The sequence below is a fragment of the Delphinus delphis genome, chromosome 7, assembly GCF_949987515.2.
Source record: "Delphinus delphis chromosome 7, mDelDel1.2, whole genome shotgun sequence".
NCBI lineage: Eukaryota > Metazoa > Chordata > Mammalia > Artiodactyla > Delphinidae > Delphinus > Delphinus delphis.
Window position 1 is genome coordinate 53,929,442 of NC_082689.1, and position 24,921 is coordinate 53,954,362.

Here is a 24,921-nt window from a genome sequence, read left to right on the forward strand (position 1 = left end):
CCAGCGCAGCGGTGAAAGCAGGGATTCCACCTGCCTATCTGCTTCTTTGTATCTTCTGGTTATTTTGTGTGTCAGACTTGGTCTCCTCCTCAGCAATTTTACATGGGGACCAAATACTCAGATCTTTCTACATAAAGAGCTTTAGGATATGTTGGTGAATATGTGAATATTTAAAAAAATTGTATGTAGTCTGTTTCCTGTTTTTTCTTGATTTTGAAATAAAATATTGCTAAATGTAAAAAAAGTAAAGGATTGTAGCTTCCTCTTTTACAGTATTGGTATGTTTAAAGACTTAGTTTTCTTAATTTAATCATGGACATTTTCAAACATACAATAGCAGAGAGAGTAGTAAAATGAACCACTGTTCACCCATCATCTGTCTACTTTCAACAGTTGTCAATGTGACCAATCCTATTTCATGTATGTTCCCCCTCCCCATTATTGATGCAGATCCCAGACATATTTTGTTTGTAAATATTAAAGTATCTGTCACTAAAAGATAATGTACTCTTTTTAATAAATATAACCTTACTGTCATTACATCTGAAAAAGTGAACAATTCTATTTGAGAGGTGTTAAAGACCTTTATTATTCATATCATAATACAGGTCACTGTGTTAAACAAGAGCATGAGAAGTAATGTCACTTAAGCCTTGGACTCAGCCTTAGGTTTAAATGCCAATTTTGCTGCTTTTTAATAACTTCATGACCTTGGGCACGTTAACCTCTCTTCATCTCACTTAGCCTCAGTTTCCTTAGCTGTTAAATGGTAATAACAGTAATTCTAGCCTCATAGGATAGTTGTGAGTTATAAATGAAGCAATGAACATGAAGTGATTAGGATACTGCTTTGTATATAGAACATTCTCAATAACATTAGTCATTGTTGTTATTTTATTTGGAGGTATAAGGAAATATACAGATAACTAATTTCACATTCCACCTTTTAGTGTAGGTGATGTTTCAAAGTGATTTGCATTCAGTGATCCTCTAAGCCTTTGAGTTTTAGGGAATGCCGAAAAGTCTTAGTATTATTTTAATTCAAAGGTATATTTTACACTTTTCTCAAAAGCAAACAGTTTGTTTTAAGACATGTGATACTGTTGAAAGCAATAAATATTTAACCTTTACTCAAATCTTGGATATTTTTATGTGTGTTGGTATGAAAACTTTGAGATACCCTGAGGTAAGACCATTATTTATAAATCTCCATATAGGTTAAAAATAAAAAGCAAATCTAAATGCCAGTTTACCTAAAGTGATAGTTTGGGCAACTGTGAACATAAAAGTGGTATCAATATTATTGCTTACATTCTCCTTTCTTCCCTCTATTTAATCCATTTAATCTTTTTTCTTATCTTACTCCATCCAGAATGTACAATGTTGAAGGAAATTTGTCTTTGCAGCTGAAGTTCTTTCATAGTAGTGTGTTCTAATTATAGTGGAAGTCAGGGGATAAAATGTTCAGCATATGCAATTCATTGTACAGACTTTCTGGAACATACTGCTTACACATCTTTAGTGTTTATTTTTTAATACTTAAAGTGCTCATCACTTTCATGCAGATTTTCCTGATTTACAAAATGAGCAATTCTGTTTTTTATTTTTTGTTAGCTTTATTGAGGTAAAATTTATAGCCATAAAATTTACCCAATCTAAGTGTACAATTCAGTGATTTTTTAAATAGATTTACAGAATCATCACCACAGTTTGATTTCACAGCATTTCCATCACCTCAAAAAAGAATCCTGTGCCCATTACCAGTCATTCCGCATACTTACCCCACCTCTAGGCAACCACTATTTTACTTTGTCTCTATAGATTTGCCTCTTTTGGATATTTCATATAAATGGAGTCATACAGTTTGTGACTTTTTGTGTCTGGCTTCTTTCACTTAGCATAATGTTTCAAGGTTCATCCATGTCGTACCATGTGTCTATATTTCATTCCTTTGTATTGCTAAGTAATATTCTATTATATGGATGTACCATGTTTTGTTTATCATTCAGAATTGATGGACATTTGGTTGTTTCCATGTCTTTAGTGTTTTGACTAATACTGCTATGAACATTTGTGTGTAAGTTTTCACGGGGACATAATTGTTTTAAAAAATTATTAACATATGTAGAAATAATGGTTCTCTTTTATTCATGTGTTTTTAATTTTGATTTTATTATGTGACAATATAGTGGAGAGAAGCTCTGTGCAGGGTTTTAGGAGTCTGAGTTTCATGTTAGTACTCACGTGCTTTGTGGCCTTAGAAGGATAAATCTATGTCCGTAGATCTCAGTTTCTGCTCTAGATTGAATATTTGTATCCCCCCAGAATTCATATGTTGAAAACTAATCCCCAGTTGATGGTGTTTGGATGGGGCCTTAGGAGGTGATTAGTATTGAGACCCCGGAGAGCTCCCTTGCCCTACTACCATGTAAGGACAAATGTAGAAGATGGCTCTCTGAGGACCAGGAAGTGGGCCGTTACCAGACACTGAATCTCCTTGTGCCTTGATCTTGGACTTCCCAGCCTCCAGAACTGTGGGAAATAAATTTCTTTTATTTATAAGACACCCACTTTATGGTATTTTCATTATAACAGCCTGAACAGAAATGTGAGAAATAAACTTCTGTTGTTTATAAGCCATTCAATCTATGATACTTTTATTATAACAGCCCAAATGCACTAAGACAGTTTCCTTATTAATAAAATGAAAAAATTCAAGTAGATGCTCTCCATGGTTCTAAATCCCTGGTTATAAATCTATTAATTTCTGTATGACCTTGGGCAAATTATTTAATTTCTCTGTGCCTCAGTCTTCTCATCAGAAAAAATGGGGATATTAATATAACTATATGTTATTCTGAGGATGAAATAATATTCTTGGAATGTAAAAAAAATGCCAAGATGTATTAAGCTATGTGTAATATGTTTGTGCCCATTTTAGTTTGTTGGAGCAAGAAGGCCTTAGTGGGAATGCTTTGGCTGTGGCCTTCATGGAGAATCAGTGGTAGTAAGCTAGTAATTGGTAGAGGAAGGAAAATTTAGCTGCTAATAATAGGTACCATTTATTGAGTGTTTAACATTCTGGAGTATACTAAAGACTATACATACATTAGCTCACCTAATCCTGGGTCCTGTGGGTTCGGTGATTATGCCCATAAAAGAAAGCAAAGGAATTGCCCAAACCACCTAGCTAGTAAGTGGCTGCCTCAGAGTCACACCCTGGCTCTAACTAAGACTGTGATGTTTACCACTGCACCAGACTGCCTTTCAGGGAGAACAACTCTTTGGAACAGAATCCCATGGCAGAAAGGTCTTCAGCGGGGGAGGACTTTGCTTGGGAAAGATATCTAGTATTGCTAACAATCCTTCTGAGGGATAACAGGTGCTGGTTCACAGTTTTCTGTATGTCTTATATTACTTTGTTCCATGTGATTGTGATGTGACATTTTAGTTAATGAACAAGTTAAAGGATTTGCAGTATGTTCAGTATTGTTTTTGTAGTTTTACCTCAAAAATACATTATAATATACATGGTTTTGTTAAATGGACTTTTAATCTGATGGAAGACAACTTTCACATGTTCCACTGGCTTCTTTCTGCTTGGGTAATGCCATAATAATTTCCATTTTTTTGAGCAGTTTTCTGTCTCTTTAGTTAACTTAAATTTTTTAAACTTTCTTTTGTACTATATTTTTTAACTTTTTTTCCAGTGTGGTGTTTGGTATATACCAAATATTGTCATTATATAAACAAGAAAACTTAATAGTGCCAAAGTCTTAATTCATGTTTTGTATATATATTATTTCATTTGAACAAAAGTACTCTTTTGTATATGTGTGGTATCCAACATATAAACAATTTGGTACTAAAAATTAATTTGTATGCCAGTTATTTAGAATTAGGAACTTGATGATACATATGAACTTCTGTTCAAATCCGTTAGACTATTATATGTCTGAATTAGATTTAGCCTGAGATTAGCTCAATGAAAGGCATGTATGTCTTTGCCAAGTGTAGAGGAGGAACATTTCTTTCTAGGATAAAGGTCAGTAGAGAACAGGTTTAGTGATGACCCACCCAGAGAAATTGTGAGATAAAGAGGAAGGGAGGAGACACCTATAGCAGGTCAAGAGAGGTTGGGATCTAGAAATAAGACCGTGAGTTTGTAAAGTTATCACATGCTTCCCCTGTTGATGGAGGAAGACCTGTACCCAGGCAGGGGAACTCAGTGGACACATCCATTGCCCTGGGGAAAGAAGCTGTCCAGGCTTCTTGGAGTGCAGAAGCCGTGCAGGAAGAGAGCTCACCTCAGAGAGCTGTGACAGCAGGTGAAGAAGCTCTAGCTATAGGGTACTCTAGAGCTGGGGATGCCAGAAATACCTTTACCTTATTGGAATTCCATCAGCCTGATTCACTTCTGTAAAGCAATATTCCTTTTTCCTTTTGCTGCCCCAGTTTTGGTGAAGGAGGATTTACCTATAAATTAACACAGACAAGAAAAGCCAAAGATTTGAAAAAGTCATGGAGTAAAGGACTTCTTGAAGCTGGACCTTCAAAAATGAAAGTTTGCCGCTGCTAAGGGTTTGGTAGACTAGCTAGAGAGGTGGGGAAATCCTTAAAGAACTGACTTCCCTTTGACTTTGTAGATATTGGTGTCTGGCTCCTGTGGAGAGGGGGCAGGGCAGGGAGGGTGATGTAGGGGTAGTTGCTTATGTTGTTTTTGAAAATAGTTTTTAAGTGGTAGGCTATCATTACCATAAACTTTTCAATTTTTGACGTTTAAATACAGTGTAGGACTTTTCATGTCCAATTGGACCTTCAATATAGAATTCTCTTGTCTTTCAAGGTAGATTATATTTTCATAGAAACCTCAGAACTTTCCGTTTCCTTCCTCCCTCCCTCACTGAATAAACTAGGGCCTGATCCATCTGTAAAATACTTGACATTTCAGCTTTCAATTTTATTTAGAAGAATTACTGTTTTGGATAGATCTGTATTTTGATGAAAGTTAATAATTATTTTATCATTTTCATTTAAAGTCTGTCCAAAAGGATTGTTTTTCTTTCATTTAGAACTGTCAATGTTATTGTAAAAACAGATTAATAATCATACACTGGCACCTACAATAATAAAAAAATGACAGATATTTTCAACTGTTGAACTGCTTTACTGATATATTTTCCTAAAGTTGAGTAATGTTTATTCCTGCATAATTTTATATATGGATACATAGTGTGATGAGCCCAGTTAGGTAGTAGTGAGTACCTATGTGTGCTTGTTTGTTTTCATCTAGGATTGCTCTTGCTCTGTCACAATAGTTGAAGGTATTTCTAATCTGAATTTAAGGACAGCTATAGTATTTCTTCTGAAAATGCAGGGCTGAGGAGCCTGCATTCTGATTTTGTTCATTGCCATTATGTGTCTACATGATGTAGACTCATTAGAGATGATTTAGTTAGCCTTAGGCTATCTTAATGGGTTTTCACTGGTTGTTAAAAATGCCTCTTCGAAGAATCTAACTAAATTTTCCAAATAAACTGGTTGATTTATACTTATTGAGAGAGGAGTTCCAGTGTACCCACTCATATCATCAATTACAGTCTCTTATGAAGTGTAATTTGCCCAGTCTTGATTAAAAGGCCAGAGTTCTCTTTTCCTGCTCCTTAAACACATCCTCTGCTGCCCTCTAACGGCTGCCCATTGGTAGCACCCATTGAGGTCCCCCTTACCATCATCATAGACCTGCCTTCCTCTGGCATCCAGTGATTTACGTAGCGGCTGGATCCGTGGGAGAGTGTCCCAGTAGAAGGAGCTGGGAGAAGCCGCTTTGAAGGAAAAGTATGCACAGGTGGTCTATTATCACACCACAAGGTGTCGACTGTCAGGTAGTTGTGATAACGTTAGGTTTCCTAGGGTATGTGTTTCACTTTACTGATGGTCTCATATGTTTGTTCATTTGTTCGTTCATTTATCCATTCATTAATCAGATATTTTTTGAATGCCAAATATATCCAGCGCCTCGCCTTGACTCGATCTAGTAGGTGCTTATTGTAGATTTGTTAAATGAGTGAATGAATGAGTAAATAAATGTAAAGATAAATAGGACTTGGTCTCTAACTACTTAGTTGCCCCAGTTTTCCTCTTTTAACTCTTCAAGGTCTTGAGAAAGATGTTCAAGCTAGAAGATAGATACAAATATCAGTTGAAACTTAGTCTCCTTACATTTTTCAGAATTTCTCAGAATTCACCATCCCTAACGTAGGGATTCTGTTTTTAGGTAGGGTTTATTTTGCACCTAGGAATGATGTTAATTTACTTTGCTGTTTCTTGCTTTTGGTTGAAAGTAACATGCAGTCATGGTTGCACATTTTCCTTTATGTTCAACAGTTTCCAAGGCACTTCACCTGCTGTAAACTCTGGCTTTCTGCCTCTTTTATGTATTATAAATCGTGACTTAAAATAGATCGTTTTAAATAACCATATATGAAATATGACATATTTGTGTTAAGCATGTTGTGAATTTTCTTCCATTTTTTAGGCCTGCTTCACTTGGCAAATTTTTTAAAAGACATGTTTTCCTTGTCACTTTCCATTGATTCATATCAGGTATATGTCTGCCACTGACTTCATTCCTTGTTTGAGAATATAATTCACTCAGATATATTTAGGTTGAATAAGCTTCTTGTGAAAAATAATGATCTATATCTACCTACTGGAGAAGAGCATGAGCAAATACCTCATGTTATTTAACATTTATTGTGGTGATGGTAGTGGATGGTTGTATCGTCTTTTGCAGGATTTTCTCTTTATTTTGTGTGTTTTGTACATTATTCTATGAACTATATAACTAGAAATAGGCAGATTTTTTTTCTTATGGCTGTGCTAATGACTTGAAAAATGTAAAACAAATGACTTGCAAAACCACATTTAATTGGAACTAGTAGTACAGTAATCATTACTTTTTATTATCCATCTCTTTTATGATAACAATGAAAGAGATTGATGTAAAGGAGACTGTAGAAGGGAGGAAGATATAAAGAGTAAACATTACAGCTTTCATCTCTTGACTGCTTCACATTTTATTCATCAATTCATTTGATATTGGCCCACACAGCCAAAAATCTATATTTCTCATTACTTTAAATTACTTTTTCATCACTTTCAAAATGTTCTTTAAAAAAAAAAGACTGTTGGATTAAAAAAAATTAGTATTTTGCCATGCTGAGGTGGTTTTGTGAAGTCATGGAAAGTTTGGAAAGAGCATGTGTCTCAGGAGACAGTGATGAAATGTAAGATTGCTTCTGGGTACTATAGTTTGCCAAGGTAAATCTAGACTAGAGATTGAAACCATCTCCCTTTTGCACTTTAAGTATGTGGAGAACACAGTGGTGAAAAATTTGGCACTTGCTGGCATAAAATTGACAACCTGACTTGCAAAGCTTAGATAACACAGATATTATTCAAAGGATTACCTGCAGCTATCATTTCTTATGCCTTAGGAATTCCAGAGGTTCTTTTTTCTTGGGTACTGGTTAATTAGGTTTTATTGTGGCAAGGCTTAACCCTCAGTGTATTGATGGACATTTTCATTCAGAATAAATGGCAACAGATTGGGGAAAAAAAAAACCTACAAAGAAGCAGCAGCGGTGCTGAATGATTGCAGATAAGACCTACCAAACTCTGAATTGCAGTTGCTTCCTGTACCAAGTTTCTCCATTGACTAAAAGAGAAGGCTGCTCTAGCTAAAACTTAAGCAGAAAGGGGTTCATTAGAAAGATGTATATAACTCAGAATTTATGAGAAGGATGGAGAAATAGGCTCAGAAAATAGGAAGGACACAAAGGCAGTTGAGAAGTTGTCTGGAGCATCCCATTGACAGCCTAGATCAGCAGTTCTCTTGTTACTAGGTTTCGGGGGGGTCTGTGAGTTCAAAACTATTTTAATAATAATTCTTAGTACTGCCCCTTTCACTGTGTTGACATTTGCACCGATAATGCAAAAGCTAGGACTCCATCTTGTTCATTTGGCCCGATGTCACTGGATGTTTTCAGGGCTGTTTTATTGGTAAGCTGATCATGTGATATTGAGAACATCATTACTAGAACCAGATTGCCTGGGTGTGAATCCTAACTTCCCCAGTTACTAGCTTTGAGATGTTGGGCCACATTTAACCTCTCAGCCCCATTTTACTTTTCTATAAAATGGGGTTAATAATAGTAGTTATCTCATAGAAATGTTGCAAGGAGTAATTAAATTAATATAAGTAAATCATTTAGAACAATGTATGCCTTGTAGTAAACACTTGGTAAATGTTAACTTGCTTAATCATCATTATCAGACTTTTACATCTGGTCTTTGACAAGCTGGTCACCAGAGAAGGGAGCTTAGCCGTGAGTCTGAACTGTCTGGTTCTTGTAGTGCTGGAGAAAAAACTCATCAGGTCAAGATACTGATCTGGAAACATGAAGTGCTACTATTTTAGGTTAAACATATAAAACATGAGCTTTTCCCTCATTCTTCCTACTAATTGTATGTTAGCCTGGGCAGATGTAGAACAAAACTGAATGAACAAATTGCAAACAAATATTCGAGGATAAAACTTGAAGAGAATATGTCATATTTACTTTGACAACGTGTTTTCTTTTGTAGATATATAAAAATAGTAGTGATTTTTTTTAGTTGTATATACAAAAGCTGTAAAATAATATACTTCTTTAAGTAGCCTTGCTTGTGTAGCCATTATCTGACAAGTAATAAGACTACATCGTTTTTTTTCCAAGTAATCTGGGAATTTTTTCAAAAGACTACATTTTTTTCAGGGCAAGGCTGTGACTTGAGTTTTTAGCTCCAGCTGAAAGCACAGTGCTTGAAGTGGGATAGGTTCATAGCAAGTATTTGCTGAGTAAGTAATATAGAGTCACATTTTCTGCTCTGCTGGAAAATTATTTTCAAGAGAGTGTGCTTTCTGATTACTGTAGTTAATAACACTATTGCATATTTGAAAGACCTAAGAGAGTAAGTCTTAACAGTTCTCATCACAAGAAAAGAATTTTTGCAACTATTTATAGTAGTGGATTTTAACTAGATTTATTGTGGTGATCATTTCACGATATATACAAGTATCAAATCATACTGTACACTTGAAACTAATATAATTTTCTATGTCAGTTATAGCTCAATAAAAAAAGAGGAGGCTGTTTATAAAAGAGTATACTTTCACTAAATGCAATGCAATTTTACAGTGTCCTCCAAGGAACTGTCACTATATAGTGATGGTACGTGGGTGTAGGACAAGGGAAGGAGGGATAAATGTGATGGAGAATACTCTCTCAGACATGAAATTAAGTTTAGGTGGCTAATATAATTGAACCTTTGATTTTCTTGTTATGTTTTGTTTTGAAGTTCCTGCTTTTCTTAAAATCATGCTTTGATGGTATATTGGGCTGGCCAGGCATACAGATGCCTGCCATGCCAAAGCTCCCATTTAAAGGAAACTGTCTTGCTCTTAGCCCTTGCTGTATGAATAGTCCCATTTTATATTTTCCATAACCCCTGGGCGTACCTGAGTGGACACTAGAAAACTAAACCAAGATCAGTGAATTATGGCTTGGTACAAAAAGATAACTAGGCTAATCAGATTTTCTCCTGGCAAATTTAAAATATAAAATGTGGAGAGATAGAGGCAGTTAACAGTGAGGGCAAAAATTGAAATAGTATATTGGGAAATAACTTGAGGTAAACATGAGGATAAGGTGAGTTATTATGTGTTATGGGGAAGCAAAAATATGAGAAGTGAGAGAAAGCCATTTAATAGTGGATCTGAAAGAATCAGATATTTGGAATTAAGCTGCGTAAATAAGTAGAGTAATAGATATTGCAAGTTTGATTAATTGATTCATTCCTTTATTCAACAAATAATTTGTTGAGTTACTGCTATGTACCAGGCACTGTTCTAGCCCAAGAGCATTGCTCCGAAAAACAGTTAAGCCAGTGATTCTCAACTAGCTGTGATTTTTGCCTGCCAGAGGATATTTGGCAATGTCTAGAGACATTTGGTTGTCACAACTGGGAAGGGGGAATGGTATTAGGATTCTAGTGGGTAGAGGCCAGGGATGCTGCTAAATATTCTACAAGGCACGGGACAACTCCTTACAGAAAAGAATAAATAATCTGACTCAAAATGTCCGTAATTCTGAGATTGAGAAACCCTGCGTAAGCCATTAAGTATAGGCATACCTCAGAGATACTGCTGGCTCGGTTGCAGACGACCACAGTAAATACTGCAGTAAAGCAAGTCACATGAATTTTTTGGTTTCCCAGTACAAATAAAAGTTATGTTTATGTAATACTGTAGTCTGTTAAGTGTGCAATAACATTATGTCTAAAAAAACAATGTACATACCTTAATTAAAAATATTTTATTGCTAAAAAATGCTAACCGTCATCTGAGCCTTCAGTGGGTTGTAACCTTTTTGCAGTGGTAACATCAAGGATCACTGATCACAGACCACCATAACAAATATAATAATAGAAAGTTTGAAATATTGCAAGAATTACCAAAACGTGACGCAGAAACACGAAATGAGCAAATGCTGGTGGAAAAATGAGCAGTAGACTTGCTCAATGCAGGGTTGCCACAAGCCTTCAATTTGTAAACAACACAATATAGTGAAGTATAATAAAATGAGGTATGTCTGTGTATATTTCATAGAGTAATTATTATCTTGTAGTTGACATTTAACTTTCTGTGTTTTCAGAAAGGAAAATTTACTGGAGGAAGTTTACTGGAGTAAAATGGAGGCCTCAGTAATATTACCCATTCTGAAGAAAAAACTAGCCTTCCTTTCAGGTATGTTTTCTTCTTAAAATTGGAAGTGTTTGATGTATAAATTTGTTTAATCTTTTTTTCTTTGATAAGTTTGGCAGAAAGGCATTTCCTTTTTCTCTGAATGTTTTGTTTTAAAGGTGTTTCTGAGACACCTTGTACTCAGAATGGATAGCGGTGCAAGCCAACTCTGTCACTGTTGGTGCTTGGCAGCCAGTTTTCATTCTGTTCTGTAATTTGATTAAATGACCTCTACAGGGTAGATGTCATGACATCTCACCTCTCATATAAAAATGAAATAACTAATACAGGCTGAGAATAATTGACTAACCAGCATCTAAAGTATTGTTTCTGAAATATAGAGTAATTCATTTTTGTGTTATCCCGTCCAGCTTTTGTCTTCCATCTTCCTATGAGGGGGGAGTTATGAAATAAATTACATGGTTTTCACTTTTTACTGCTCAAATTTGGTTATAAGGCTTGAATTTACCTTCCATTATTAACCCAAAGTCTGCATTGACTAAGAAGAGTCAAAGAGAAGCTTCGAGATATATTGCTAGTGTGAAAGCAGTGGTGACGCTGGGTGTAGCAATTTTCTGGAATTTTGGACCATTGAGTAAATTTGCACATGCTTTAGAATAGGTACTGTGACCCACCTATTGAAGATTATTTAAGTTGTATTATCTTGCTTTTTCTCTCTTATACTTTTTAGGTCCTATCAGAATTGTCTTGATATTTAGGCTACTAATGTCCTTTTCAGTGTATATTGTATCTCTCTGTAAATTGGCATGTTTTTCTAGTGTACATTATAAAGGAGAAAATAAGATATTGAATTCCACCAGTAATATTAGTTCTTTATTTAATATGTGTTTTCTTTTTTAAAAAAACTTCTTCCCTTACCAGTTGACACTTACGTTTTCTCTCTATTTTTTTATGATATGAGTGGTATTGTAGGAAACATTCTTATTCACAGTTTGTGCATTTTGTACAAGTCCAGCAGTATAAATTCCTACAACTGGAAGTATTAAAGAGAATTTACATTTATATTTAAAGGTTTTGTCAGATTGCCCTATAAGAATATTGTGGCAATTGTTGATCTCTCACCAGTGTATGAAAATGCATGTTTGAAAACAGAAATAGACCCACAGACATAGAAAACAAACTTATGGTTACCAAAAGGGAAAGAGGGGAGGGATAAATTTGGAATTTAGAATTAACAGATAAACACTACTAAATATGAAATATATAAACAACAAGGACCTACTGTATAGCACAGGGAACTATATTCAGTATTTTGTAATAACCTATAATGGAAAAGAATCTGAAAGAGAATAGATATATATGTATGTGTATAACTGAATCACTTTGCTGTACATCTGAAGCACTGTAAATCAACTATACTTCAATTTAAAAAAAAAGCCAGTTTGCCCATACTGTTGCCAAGAGTGGATATTACTATTTAAAAAAAATCTTTATCAGTGACATTTTTGCATTCTTATTTTACTTGTCTCTGTGCAGCATTTGACCCTGGTGACCATACCTATCTTGAAAGCCTTTTTCTTCTTGACATCTGCCTTCTTTTGCATCTACACTGGTGATTATTTTGTTGTCCCTTAGTGAAAGCTGAGGGCATGAGGTTAAATGTAATCCTGTATGTTAGACCTGTGCTCTGCAGACAATTTCACAGTGGGTCAGAGTGCTGCAGTTCAGATATGAACCTTTTTGCAGTTTGGTTTAATGCAGGGCTTAGCGATTTTTGAGGAGAAAATGAGACTTCTCTGAACCCAATTCCTCTTGACTTGCTCTTGACCGTTAATTATTTCAACCAGTAATTTTCAAACTTTTTTAATAATAGAGAAAAACTTCTCAAACCAACAAAATCATTCAGGGGATACAGTTTGAAAACCATGGTTGCAGTCTATTAAAAAAAAAAAAAACTTGTATTCTAAACAAAACAACATTTGCAGTTGAAGTCACTATTGATTATCGATTAAGTTGAACCATTTGAAATTGCCATTTATTGAGATTAAACAAAGTGGTTGACTATCAGTAATTTACATGGTTAATCTGATAAAAGATCATTTATGGTTGGTACCTTGTGAATTGCATCCATGTTATTCATAGGAATCATTTTTTTTCAATTCAGTCCTTTAACTTTTTAGTGATAGAGATCATATAAAATTGTTTGCTTTAGTGTTTGCTGGCTTTTAAGTTTCTAAAATTGCCATAAATGTCAGTTGGGTCAAAAGATGGACTTCAGTGTGAAAATCAATCATGTGGGGAGCTTTCAAAGAAGCTGTGTGTGTATAAAAGTACTAGTTATATTTTAATGCTTATGGAAAATCGAAGAGAACTTGAACATCCATGAAATGTAAGTGCGTTCCACTTCCTGGCTTTCAGAATTCTATAGCCAGGTCCCGTGCGCTCTTCTCAGCTGGACAGGGCTTTCCCTTTATTGCCTCATGAACAAAGAATGCCTGTCTGACCTTTGTGAGTTAACTCAGATCATTCCTCATCACAGAATGCTCTTTTGACTTGGTTTATAAATTCTATTCATTTTTCTTAAGTTTTAACTTTTCTATGAAATTTTTTACATTTATTACAGCTCTTATCATTTTCTCCATTTTCTAAATCCCTTTTTATAATATTTTATATATTTTGTACAACACAGCCTAACAAATTATCTGTTATATTTCATACTGTTATTTCTTACGACTTAAAGTTTTTCTTCCTAGGTTGATAAGAAATTTGTTGTTTTACTTGCAAATGCTTACTGTGCTAGGCACACAATAGATGTTTGATGAATTGATTACAATCAGAAGCAGACTAAATGGAAGAAATTAAACAAAATGAGAATTGTTATGTTTAAGTGAATATTTCATTGGTGAATTTTTTTCCTCTTATTTTTTCTAAATTTTATATAATTTTGCTGTACTACTATAAACATTTACAATATATAAAATAAACAGCCATTAGATTGTTTTTTACTGATGTCTTAAACTTGTAATTGTTGTAGTAACATTGGATGCAAATATATTTAATTCATTTAGTGCTTTAGTATCTCTTACATGTTAAATTTATATATTTTTTTCTTTAATAGGAGGAAAGGACAGACGAAGCGGCCTCATTCTGACAATTCCATTATGCCTGGAACAGACAAATATGGATGAGCTGAGTGTCACCTTAGACTACCTACTCAGCATTCCAAGGTGACTCTAAAGGTGTCTTTTCTTAAATTTCAATATGTTTTCATTTACTTACGAATGATTCCTGCTGTTGTTAAAGTATACTTTGCTATCTTATCTGCTTTTATTAGCAGTGAAATTATAATTGAAAACACAAGAATCAATAATAATATGATGCCACAGCAGATAAAATAAAGACATTTTATATTCTTGATGCACTAAATGATACTGATTTCTAAAATGTATATACTGTCAACTTTTAAGGAGTGCAAAGATTGAGCATCTGTCTATATACCATGTAATTTGAGAAAACTTAGAAAAGTGAATTCAGTAGAAAGCTCTTGTATTTAGGTAGCTATTTCACTAAATAGATATAAATACATCTGTATGTTTTAATATATTGAATGAAAGCTATTTGGAGTTTAAAACATTTTTATTTTTAAAAAATGCAGAAAATGTTTATATTTTAATCCAAAGATCATTGGATTTTTAATTTTTATATTTCTTTGGTGAAGACAAAACTTAAACCTTTCTATTTGCTTGAGCCTACCCATCATTTCAACAACAAGAACAGAAAAGCCCCCTCCCCAGCTTCCTTTCCCATATGTGATATTTGGGGACTGAAGTCTGACTGCACATTAGAATCATCTGGAGATTTTTTCCAAAGTTTTAATGCTTGTGGGTCCACCTCCAGAGAGTCTGATCCAATTGTTTTTGGGAGGACTGCTCATCAGACTTTAAAAAAAATTCTTTAAGCTTCCCGGATAATTCTAATATGCAGTCACATTTGCAACCCACTGCAGCAAAGTGCAGGAATGAGGGCAGATTGTTTTGTGTGTGTTTGTAAAATATAGGGGTGGTAAAAGGAACAAAACTATCTTTTACATAATGCTCTTAAGCTCGAAATAGTGAATTTTAAACATTTTAGTCAGAGCAAACAATTCTTTGTATCCTTTTCCTATATTTGCATTATTGACATAATAGATTATTTCATTTTAAACCACCTTGAAGAATACAGGGTTAAAATTACATCTTAGAACAATTGACTTTAATCACATCTGCTTCCAGTATTGGTGTATAATGATTCTGTTGCTGAATGTTTTTTCAATATTGGGAAAATAGAGGTCTTAAAGTGAAAATTTTCAGTCTTTTTACTTTCTAGAAAAGAAAGTTATCAGACTTCACAGTGTATTAGTACTGAATAACCTTGCTAATTCTCTGAGCTGCTGATTGCCAATTTGTATTATTCATCATTAGATAACGAACTGCTTTTTAGGTAAATGGCACTAGCTAAACATATAGCTAACAAATTATGAAAAAATGTTCATGGATTCATAGATGGTTAAAAGTGTTCAGGGAACTTAGAGACCATCTGAATCAACTGCCTTATTTTACAGTTGAGGGAATTGAGACTCGGAAGTTAGTTACTTGCCCAAGATCACACAGCTAATTAGCAGTAGAGCTGGGATTAGAATCTGCAGTTCCTGGCACCAATCCAGAGCTCCTCATACTTCAGATGAATAGAGTACAGTGTAGTTTCATCTTATGTGGGGTGAGGTTCTGAAGTTAAAATGTAATGCAAAAATTACTGATAGTCAAAATTACCCTTGAAAAATGCCTAAGGAAGAATTAGAGACTTATGAACTATTTTTCCGTGAACATGCTAGATTTTCTTCCAGCATTGGAACATGTCAGTCATGGAGGCTGAGTTCTGGAAGACACAGTCGGCTTGTGGTTAGGTGTGTGATAAGAAAATGCACGCTTGTATATACTAGAACCAGGATCAGCCTGCCAGGATGCTCACACTGTAGGGTAAATGACCAGTTTCACTCATGCAGCCTGTCTGCTCACTCTGGGTGTGCAAACAGGAAGTACAATGGAGGGCAAAATAGCGTACACTATTTAAACGTTCTCTCTCTCTCTTTCTTACATAGATATACATATAGTACTATTTCAGTGTAAATTATGAATCAGTTTCTACAGAGCTACACATACCTACCTGCCAGCTAATAGAAAAGTTGTAAGTTGAAGCAAGATGAAAGAACTTAATTTAGCAAGACAAAATAGATACCTGGATACTTTATTTTTGATAATTGTTCTGCTAAAGTTTGACCGTCTCAGATATTTGTGAACGCCCTGACTTTTTAGCCTTCTGCTTTCTTGGATCAACCTCCTATAACTTTGGCGTTTAAAAACGTAGTTGGCAGCTTTATATCAGTGCTTGCCATTTCATTAGAGAGCTAGAGGGTTTTTGAGCTCTTCATTCCAACTCTGGACAGTAGTTTATTAGGTGCAGCCTTAAAAACTGATTTTTCTCCTTCAGAATGCCTGCCATTAAAACTGCTTTTAAATTGTATTATGAGAGATTTCAAATACACAAAAAAGTTGAAGGAATAGTGCAGTAAACACCATTATGCCCATCACTTAGAAGCCTGCAACTAATGTTGTAATACTTTATCACGTATCTATGTGTTTATCCACCCCTCTTTCCATCCCAGAATGGTTTTTTTTTTTTTTTTTTTTCAGAACTGTTTTTAAGTTTACCCTGTCAGATCAGTCTCAGCTTGGGTCTAGAAAGTTTTTCCTTTTTTAGTATGTCTGCATTCTTTTTGGTGTGACTTGTTTCTCCCAGACTCTGCTGTTAAAGCTTAACTCCTCCCTACTGTGAATGTCTCCAGACAGCTCCAGCAGTGTAGCTAGCTAATGCGGCCTCTTCTTTATAGGAGATGTCCAAAAGTAGTCTTTCATTGCAGTGAAAATGTTAACATTCTGAATATAGTAAAAGCTTTTTAAAAGTATTTAAAAATGGAAAGAAACTATTTAGTTCTTACCCATATTTTATGCTTAGTTTCATGACCAGGAGCAAGGTGTGATACATACTTATTTTAAATGGGTAACCCAGTACAGTTGAAAATGGGGCCATTTCCTGATTCCTTTACACACAGCTTGGTCCTAAACTTGTTTTTGGTTTCTGACTCTTGAGCAGAGGGCTGAGAAGAAAGGAGAAGTTCAGGTTAATTGTAACCTGACCTGAATACTAAGTTTATGTTCAGGTAACTCCTCATGTCCAGGTCTGTGTGGAGTTCAGCACTAACCATTATTGCCCCATTTTCTACAAAGGGTTTTTAATAAAAAATAACATAGACTGACACAGCTGGGCCAACCTGAGTGTTAAATTTTAGGAGAGGTAAATGGAGTTTTTCTTTTGTTTTACCAGCGATTGCTGTACACTTTAGACATAAACAACATGATTAGAAATTATGAGTCCATGACTCAGAAAGCAGAATCAAATTCAAGATTACCTTATGGAGATAAAGAAAAGATATATAAATTAATCTGCAAATCTTTTCATTAAAAAAGTAAATATTGAGATTAGCACTAAACAAAACCTCAAAAGTAGATCTTTATCTCATATCATTTCTTTATATATTTCAAAATTTTAAGTCAGAAGCATATTCACATTCAAAGTATAAAATGAAATTTGTGTCAGTACTATTACACAAAGTATGATTATAAGATATTGAGACTACCAGCTTTTTAAAAACATGTGGCAAAACATATGCATCAGTGTTTCTCAACCTTCTTTGTCATTGTTATCTTTGTAAGGAGCCCTTTTAGGCAGCTTTTCCTATTCACTTCTGCTTGATGTCATAGAGTTTACTGTTAAATCAGTCTGATATTAGAGTGCAGAGCCATGTTTCATTTATCTCCATATTCACAAGGCCAATAAAAATGATTTGGAGACCTTAGGTGTTTGTTATATGGATATTGAAGGAACCAACCAGACTTAGCAATAAAGTCATAGAAACGACTTAAAATATATTATGAAAGGAGATATAACAGCTGTGTATGGTGAAATATCATTTGAATCCCATACAAGTAGTTTTGTAACTGCCAGAATTCTATGGGGCATATATTCTGTACATTCAGAATTTTAAAAAATTTATCTGTGGACATTTTTATTCAAAGAAAATCTTACAGAGAAACTAAATTTATAAAAGAGCTAGAAGTGTAGGCCCACAGCCATTCCTGCTCATCCCCACCTTCTCAAATTCCACTTCCACTGCAGTGCCCCCTCACCCGCTTTTAAGGAGCCTCCTTGGAGCTTACAGGACTCTGCAGAGCACTTAGAAGGTAATTTGAATATGAATATAACACTGATTGGTTCAGTATAGTCTGTGAGAGTGTGACTGGGATGGCTCTTCTTTTTTAATTTATTTTTTATACAGCAGATTCTTGTTCGTTATCTACTTTGTACATATTGGGATGGCTCTTCTTTATTTTTGTTTTTTTATGGGACATGCTTCTCAGAAAGTTTAAGGCAGTGCCTTCCTTTCTCCTCCTTAGCAAATGCACTTCTGGCAAATGACGGTATAATTGTGTTGATCTTAGAGTTACTTCAAAGCACTGTAGTTAAGTGCTCTGAACATGCTTTATGCTGTTGATGAGTGCTTTTTTAATATTTACTTCATTCAACGAATATGTATTGAAAACTTATAATGTCCGTTTTAAAATGTGACAGCTAAGCTAGCATTTCCTTTCTTTACCACGTATTTTTAAATTTCCTGTCTCCTCTGTTCCCTTTTCATGTGTTTAAGTTCACGTCGAGGGATGGCTGAGTTGTCAAGCTGGACTAGTACAGCAATAGCCAAGCTAATTTCTCTATCTCCAGTCTCTCCCCAATTTGTACACAAGGACAAGATAAATTTCACCAAAACAACAGTTCTATCATCCTTCTCAGTTTTCTAGGACCTCCTCTCCTTTCCACACAATGAATTTAATTCAGTAGTCATTTATTTTGTTGCTACCAAGTGCAGACATTGTACACCGTGCATTGTGAAGGCAAGAAAGACTAGTGTGTGCTCTCAAGGACAGTCTTTCAGCCTTCTTAACTGCTATGCCAAGACCTTGTGTGATTTGACTTAACCCTTTCATTTCATATTTCTTGAGCGCTTATCATGCAAGGCACTTAGTTTTATAGCACTTGTATTAATTAACTCAGTCTTCAAAATAACAATATTATTATCCCTATTACATAGATGAAAAAATGAGGGCAGAGAAATTTAAGAAACTTACCCAAATTAATAACTGGTACCTTTGCTTATATTCCTCTTGCTCTGTATCCTTTTATGTTAAGTTTCATTAGCTCCTTTATGTCGGTACTTCCCAGAGTCTTCCAGCTGTTCTCCAGACTTACAGCACTTGCCGTTTCTGACTCTTAGGCATTTAATCATAATGTGTTTAATGATAATTCTTGAATTTTTACATTTATTATTTAAGTTTTACATTAAAAAATTTCAAAGATATATGTTTCCCTAGTAACATTAAAAAGGTGACGTCAGTGAGTGTAAAGTAGACACTAATTAAAATACTTTTATTTTACCTTTTCACCTTTCTAAATGATCTTAAGCTTCTTGAAGGGAGAAACTGTGTTGTATAATACATATTTTTTCATAATCCTGTGCAGTACCTCATATTGATACTTAGTAATCAATAGTCAGTGGATATGGGTTTCTGCTCTTTATCTTACTTAAGTTTCTTCATAGCTCTGTGTACTCAAATGCAGCCTGGCTGATCATTTTCAGAACATCTCACATTTGTTGGAAAATCAAACATGTAGAAGTTGCAGCTCAGTAGAAGCTATTTTGGTGGATAAGAAGTTTGTCTAGGCTGGTCTTGCTTTCCTTTGAAGACATTAAATTTGAAATGGACCTGGGAATTTACTTATGGGTGATGATTGGGAGGCATATGTGAAAAAGACTATCCTATACTTAAGGAAATAATAGATAACAGTAAGTCATTTAATTCTCATAACAGCCCTATGAGACGAGCACTATCATCCTTATCTCTTACATATAAGGGAACCGAGGCATAGAAAGAGTGGGTAATTTAAGTATCTTGACCTAGAACCTGTGGCATACCAGGGTTGGAGGGGGATTTGGACCTAGTGGTCTGACTCCAAGCCTGTGTTTCTAGCCACTGTTGTATTCACCTCTGTTATAATCACAGTGCCATAGCTATTGATAACTTTTAATATTCATTTGCATTTAACCTGCATCTATCACAATTGAGAATTGACATATGAAAATAACTATGGTGAACATAGTTGAGCATAACGGAAATCTTTTTTGTTTTAACATTTTCTTTCAACAGTATATTCAGCGTATATTTAAAACCATAGCATTTTTCTAGCTCAAAGGGAAATTGTTGATCATCCAGTTATAGAATCATGGAATGTCATGATTAAGAAAGTACCTTAACAGTCATCTAGACCAAACATCTTCAATCATCTAGACTAACCACTTTACCCATACTTAAATCCTCTTTATAGAAATGCTGCCAAGTACTTGCCCAGATTAATCTAATTCTGTAGAGAGTCAGCATCTATAGAAGTTACTTTTCTGTTTCTCTCAAGTATGGATTTTTTTCAAATTTGGATTTTAGGTCAGTTCTTCCTAATTGTAGAAAAACTCATTTACGTCACAGAAGAAACATCAGAACACAGAGGTTTAATGACTTGCCAAGAATCACACAGAGATGACTCATAAGTCTTCAGTCACTTAGTAAATATGTGAGATCCTACAATGAGTTCCTCATCATTCTAGGTGCTGAGGAAATGGGTGAACAAAGGCCCAGCCCCTGCCCTTATGGGCCTGATGCCCTAATGATCAAATGAATATTATAAATAAATACATAGGGCTTCTCTGGTGGTGCAGTGGTTGAGAGTCTGCCTGCTGATTCAGGGGACACGGGTTCATGCCCCGGTCCAGGAAGATCCCACATGCCACGGAGCGGCTGGGCCTGTGAGCCATGGCCACTGAGCCTGCGCGTCTGGAGCCTGTGCTCCGCAACGGGAGAGGCCACAACAGTGAGAGGCCCGCGTACTGCAAAAAAATAAAAAATAATAAATACATAGTATGTTGGAGGTTCATAAGTCTATAAAACAGAGCATGAAAAGAATTAAGGGAGGGATGGAGTGCAAAGGAGTGTGTGGCAATATTTTATAAAATGAGAAAGTAACATTTTACCAGAGATGAGTGAAGTGAGGGCCAGGCTATACAGATACCTGATGAAAGAGCATTTAAGAAAGAGTATCTTAGACAGAGGGAGCAGTAAGTGGAAAGGCCCTGAGTCAGGAGCAGGCTCAGTGTGTTGTGCGATCAGTAGGGAGGGTAGTGTGGGTGGAGCAGTTTGAGAGAAGGAGGGTTCTGGGAGAGCCCTCAGAGGGGCTGCAGTCAGAACTTAGAGGACCTCGTAGGCCATGGTAAGGACTTCAATTCTGAATGAGAAGGAAGGCCATTGTTACATTCCTACCGAGGAGTGATATGATCTGCGTCTTCTAACATTTCTAGAGGCCCTCTATATTTAAAGCTGGAAGCTGCCAACGTATCATTAAGACAATAATATCCTTGCTTTCTGGAAGCATATTATCTGATGAAGATGAATTATAAACAAGCAATTATAATAAAACCATAAGTAAAATTAGTGCCATTAAGTAAGTATAAGCAGAGCTCTCTGAGTGGAAAGAAGGAGCCCTTAGTCGTAATCAAAGAAATTAGTGAAGAGCTGCAGAAAATCCATTGACAGTCTCTTTCTAGCCAAAGTGAGTGAGCTTATTAAGGACCTGCTCCTCCTTTAATAGCTGTTTTAACTTAGGCACGTCACCCTTGAAAGGCTCTAATGGAGTAAGAACAAGGAAGTGGGGTGTTAATAGATTTTTTTTTTTTTTGGTTAGTGGTCTTAAAATTATAAAATGTTAATAGTAGTGTAGGAATTTACTAATATAGCAATGCAGCTACACACCCTTTATAAGGGACATAATATGCTTCTAAATCGAAGTATGTTCTTGTTAAAAACAGTTTAAACCATCACTCCACTTGTAGGATTGCAATTTTTTTTAAAAAAGGGACTTCCCTGGTGGTCCAGTGGTTAAGAATCCACACTTTCAATGCAGGGGCATGGGTTCAATCCCTGGTCGGGAAACTAAGATCCCACATGCCGTGTGGCACAGCTAAAAAATTTAAATAAGCAAACAAACTATTCCTTTCAAGTAGTTGAAAGCTCACTTGATCTTACAATCTTCAAATATGTAGTATCTTTGAATTGTGTATATTTTCTTTATCTATCTTAGTAAAATGTGAGAAAATTATGATTAAGGGTGTTTTTAAGTACTCTAAAAGATAAATTTAGAGTATTTTATGCCCTTATGATCACTGCAGATGGCATTTGCAAGCTTCATTACTTTCTTTGTCTTAATATACAGATTAATTTAGTGTGCTTTGAAATATAGATGTCTCGTTTGTGTAAAACTTACTTGTTTAACAAAATGGTTGTGTAACCTGTACCTCATAGATGCAGGTGCCAAATTATGGGGATGACTTACTTCTCTTGGGCTCTAGTCCCAACCAGCAAAGGCCCTCCACTGGACAGCTCCATGTATCTTAGCTCCCCTTCCTGCAAATTTCCACACTGCACTGGTAGAGTCCCTGAGTTGCCGCCACTTCTCTGAAGACCACTCACTGACAGTAACTCTACTAGGCTTGTCTTTCTTTGGCTTGTATCCTCCGTAAGTCAGGGTGGTCTTCTCCTTACCTGATCCCACAACTAGCAGTTAGATGTCAGATTTGCTTCCCCCAGCAAGTCTTTATGTGCTCTTGCTGATGCAGAAGAGATCACTGTATTATTGCCTTACCCCCACGAATGCTTAGTGGATCCTTTATTTTGTAATGCAAAATCCAAAAATAGAATACTTCAACATTTTTTTATTAAGATATAAGTCACATATCATAAACATCATTTTTTAAAGTGTACAGTTCAGTGGTTTTCAGTATATTCACAAGGTTGTGCGACCATCACTCTCTAATTCCAGAACATTGCCATCAGCCCAAAAAAGAAACCTATACCCATTGGTAGTCCCTCCTCATCCCATTCTCCCCTCCTCCCAGCCCTTGTCAGCCACTAGTCTGCTTTCTGTCTCTATGGATTTACCCATTCTGGACATTTCATATAAATGGAATCATACGATATGGACTTTTGAATCTGGCTTCTTTCACTTAGCATGTTTTCAAGGTTTATCCATGTTGTAGCATATATCAGTACTTCATTTCTTTTTATGATTGAATAATACTCTATTGAATGGATTACAACATTTTTTTTCCCATTCATCCATTGTTGGACATTCGAGTTGTTTTGGATTTTGGCTGTTATGAATTATGCTGCTATGAATATCTGTTTGCAGGTTTTTTGTATGGACATATGTTTCACTTTGCCTCACCTCTTGAACAGTTCTCTGCTTTCTTTGGAAGCTCAGCTTCTGTCCCTGCCTACAGAGTCACCTATTCTTCTTCCAGATCTTTAGCAATATCATCCTCATTCTTGTGACCTTACTGTTTCTCAATAGAATTGGATATCCTTCTCCAATAATCCTCTTGAGGTTAATGTGAATGTTTGGAGAGAGTAAGGAAGGATTAGTAAAATTCCCTGGACTGTTGGATTTAAATCTCAGGAAAGGGCCTGCTATTAACCTTTCCTATAATGTAGGCAATTGGGAGAACTTTGTGTGGAGAGAATTTTCACTAACAAATCCTTGCTCTGCTAAGCAAAGCTGCAGTTTCTTCCACTATATTAGAGGGAGGGCAGTTGAGATCTTTACGTTGTTGATTTTATAAGTAAAACAAATAGTAATAGTAATAATAAATAATAATAATATAGCTATGTAGTTTTGGTCATAGGATAGAGTTTTTCCATGTTGTTGTTGCATTTTACTAGGGCAGGCTTCTGAGAAGTGTTTAGTAGGTACTTGAATAATTGAATATAATATATAGCAATAACACATTTTCCAACACTCAAGATAATATTGTGCTGGTCAAGTGACTAAGAATGCAAAAGTGAAAGCAGAGGTGGGTCAGACATGGTGTATTCAAGCTTTGAATTCTTATATACACCAATGCTACTTCACCTCGTTAAATTTCCCCAAAAGAACACCAAGAAGCTTATTTCCAATGGTTTAATAATAGCTTACTTTATTTTCTACCTGTTTTGAAATATCACTTCACAACCTTACACTTCTGGCAGGAAGGAGAGACAAGAAGTACGTCCACACTTGGCAGTCATTAGTTACCTACTTCACTGTGATCCCATTTTACAGATGAAGAGATTGAGAGGCTAGTGAGACTATTTGAATGTTGCTTTGATTTCTTCTCTTTTTAAGACATTGAATTTACGTGCTTTTAGAGTAATTTTCTTACCAAATTAGCTTATAAATTGTCAGTGTTTCCTGAAATGAGAAAAATAAATTGCTTGAGAAAACTGAAAGGACACTGAAGAATTCATTTATTGACAGTGCAAACCAAGTCAATTGAGATTAATGCTGCTCCATGTATGATTACACTGTAAACTTTATCTAGGATTATTAAGAATAAAATAGGAAGCTTGTTTTAATACTCTGTAATTTTGTTTCATTTCAGTGAAAAGTGTAAGGCTAGAGGATTTACCGTGATTGTGGATGGCAGAAAATCCCAGTGGAATGTGGTGAAAACAGTAGTCTTAATGCTACAGGTAATTTTATTTTTGACTATTAGGAAGTGGTTTTATTGTACAGCAACAGATGAGGTGATAGTGGCAAATGCATTTTGTTTATTGGACTGTGCCCAAGCTTCTCAGCAGTGACTGAGTTCTGAAATGCACAGGTCACTATTGGATTGTTTAGATTCAATTCTTACAGGTTTCACTTGAGTAGTAAAATAAATTTCAACCTTATTCTAAAGGTTTGTAAATGACCAAAAATAATATGTCATGTTTAAGTAATTTAAACAACTAGACCAATGAGTCTCAAAGTGTGAGGGCAGAGGTTATCAGACTCATCTAGGAGCTTTTGCACACTGTAGTAGCTGCATCATCCCATCTCCACCC

The 24,921-nt window shown here is 35.4% G+C and overlaps 1 protein-coding gene across 6 annotated transcripts in view; it reads left to right on the plus strand.

Annotated features, from left to right (window-relative positions):
* SESTD1 (SEC14 and spectrin domain containing 1) overlaps nt 1–24,921 on the plus strand; it is a 137,072-nt gene that overhangs the window by 36,663 nt on the left and 75,488 nt on the right. For 5 of the 6 annotated variants that reach the window (XM_060016512.1, XM_060016511.1, XM_060016513.2 and 2 more), the window contains 3 exons: nt 10,758–10,849; nt 13,926–14,034; nt 24,477–24,567. In XM_060016512.1, coding sequence (XP_059872495.1) covers nt 10,795–10,849; nt 13,926–14,034; nt 24,477–24,567 — 255 coding nt within the window. In that variant the 5' untranslated portion in view covers nt 10,758–10,794. Of the gene's footprint in view, nt 1–10,757; nt 10,850–13,925; nt 14,047–24,476; nt 24,568–24,921 lie in introns of those variants that run through there. The other variant, XM_060016515.1, reaches the window with a different exon arrangement.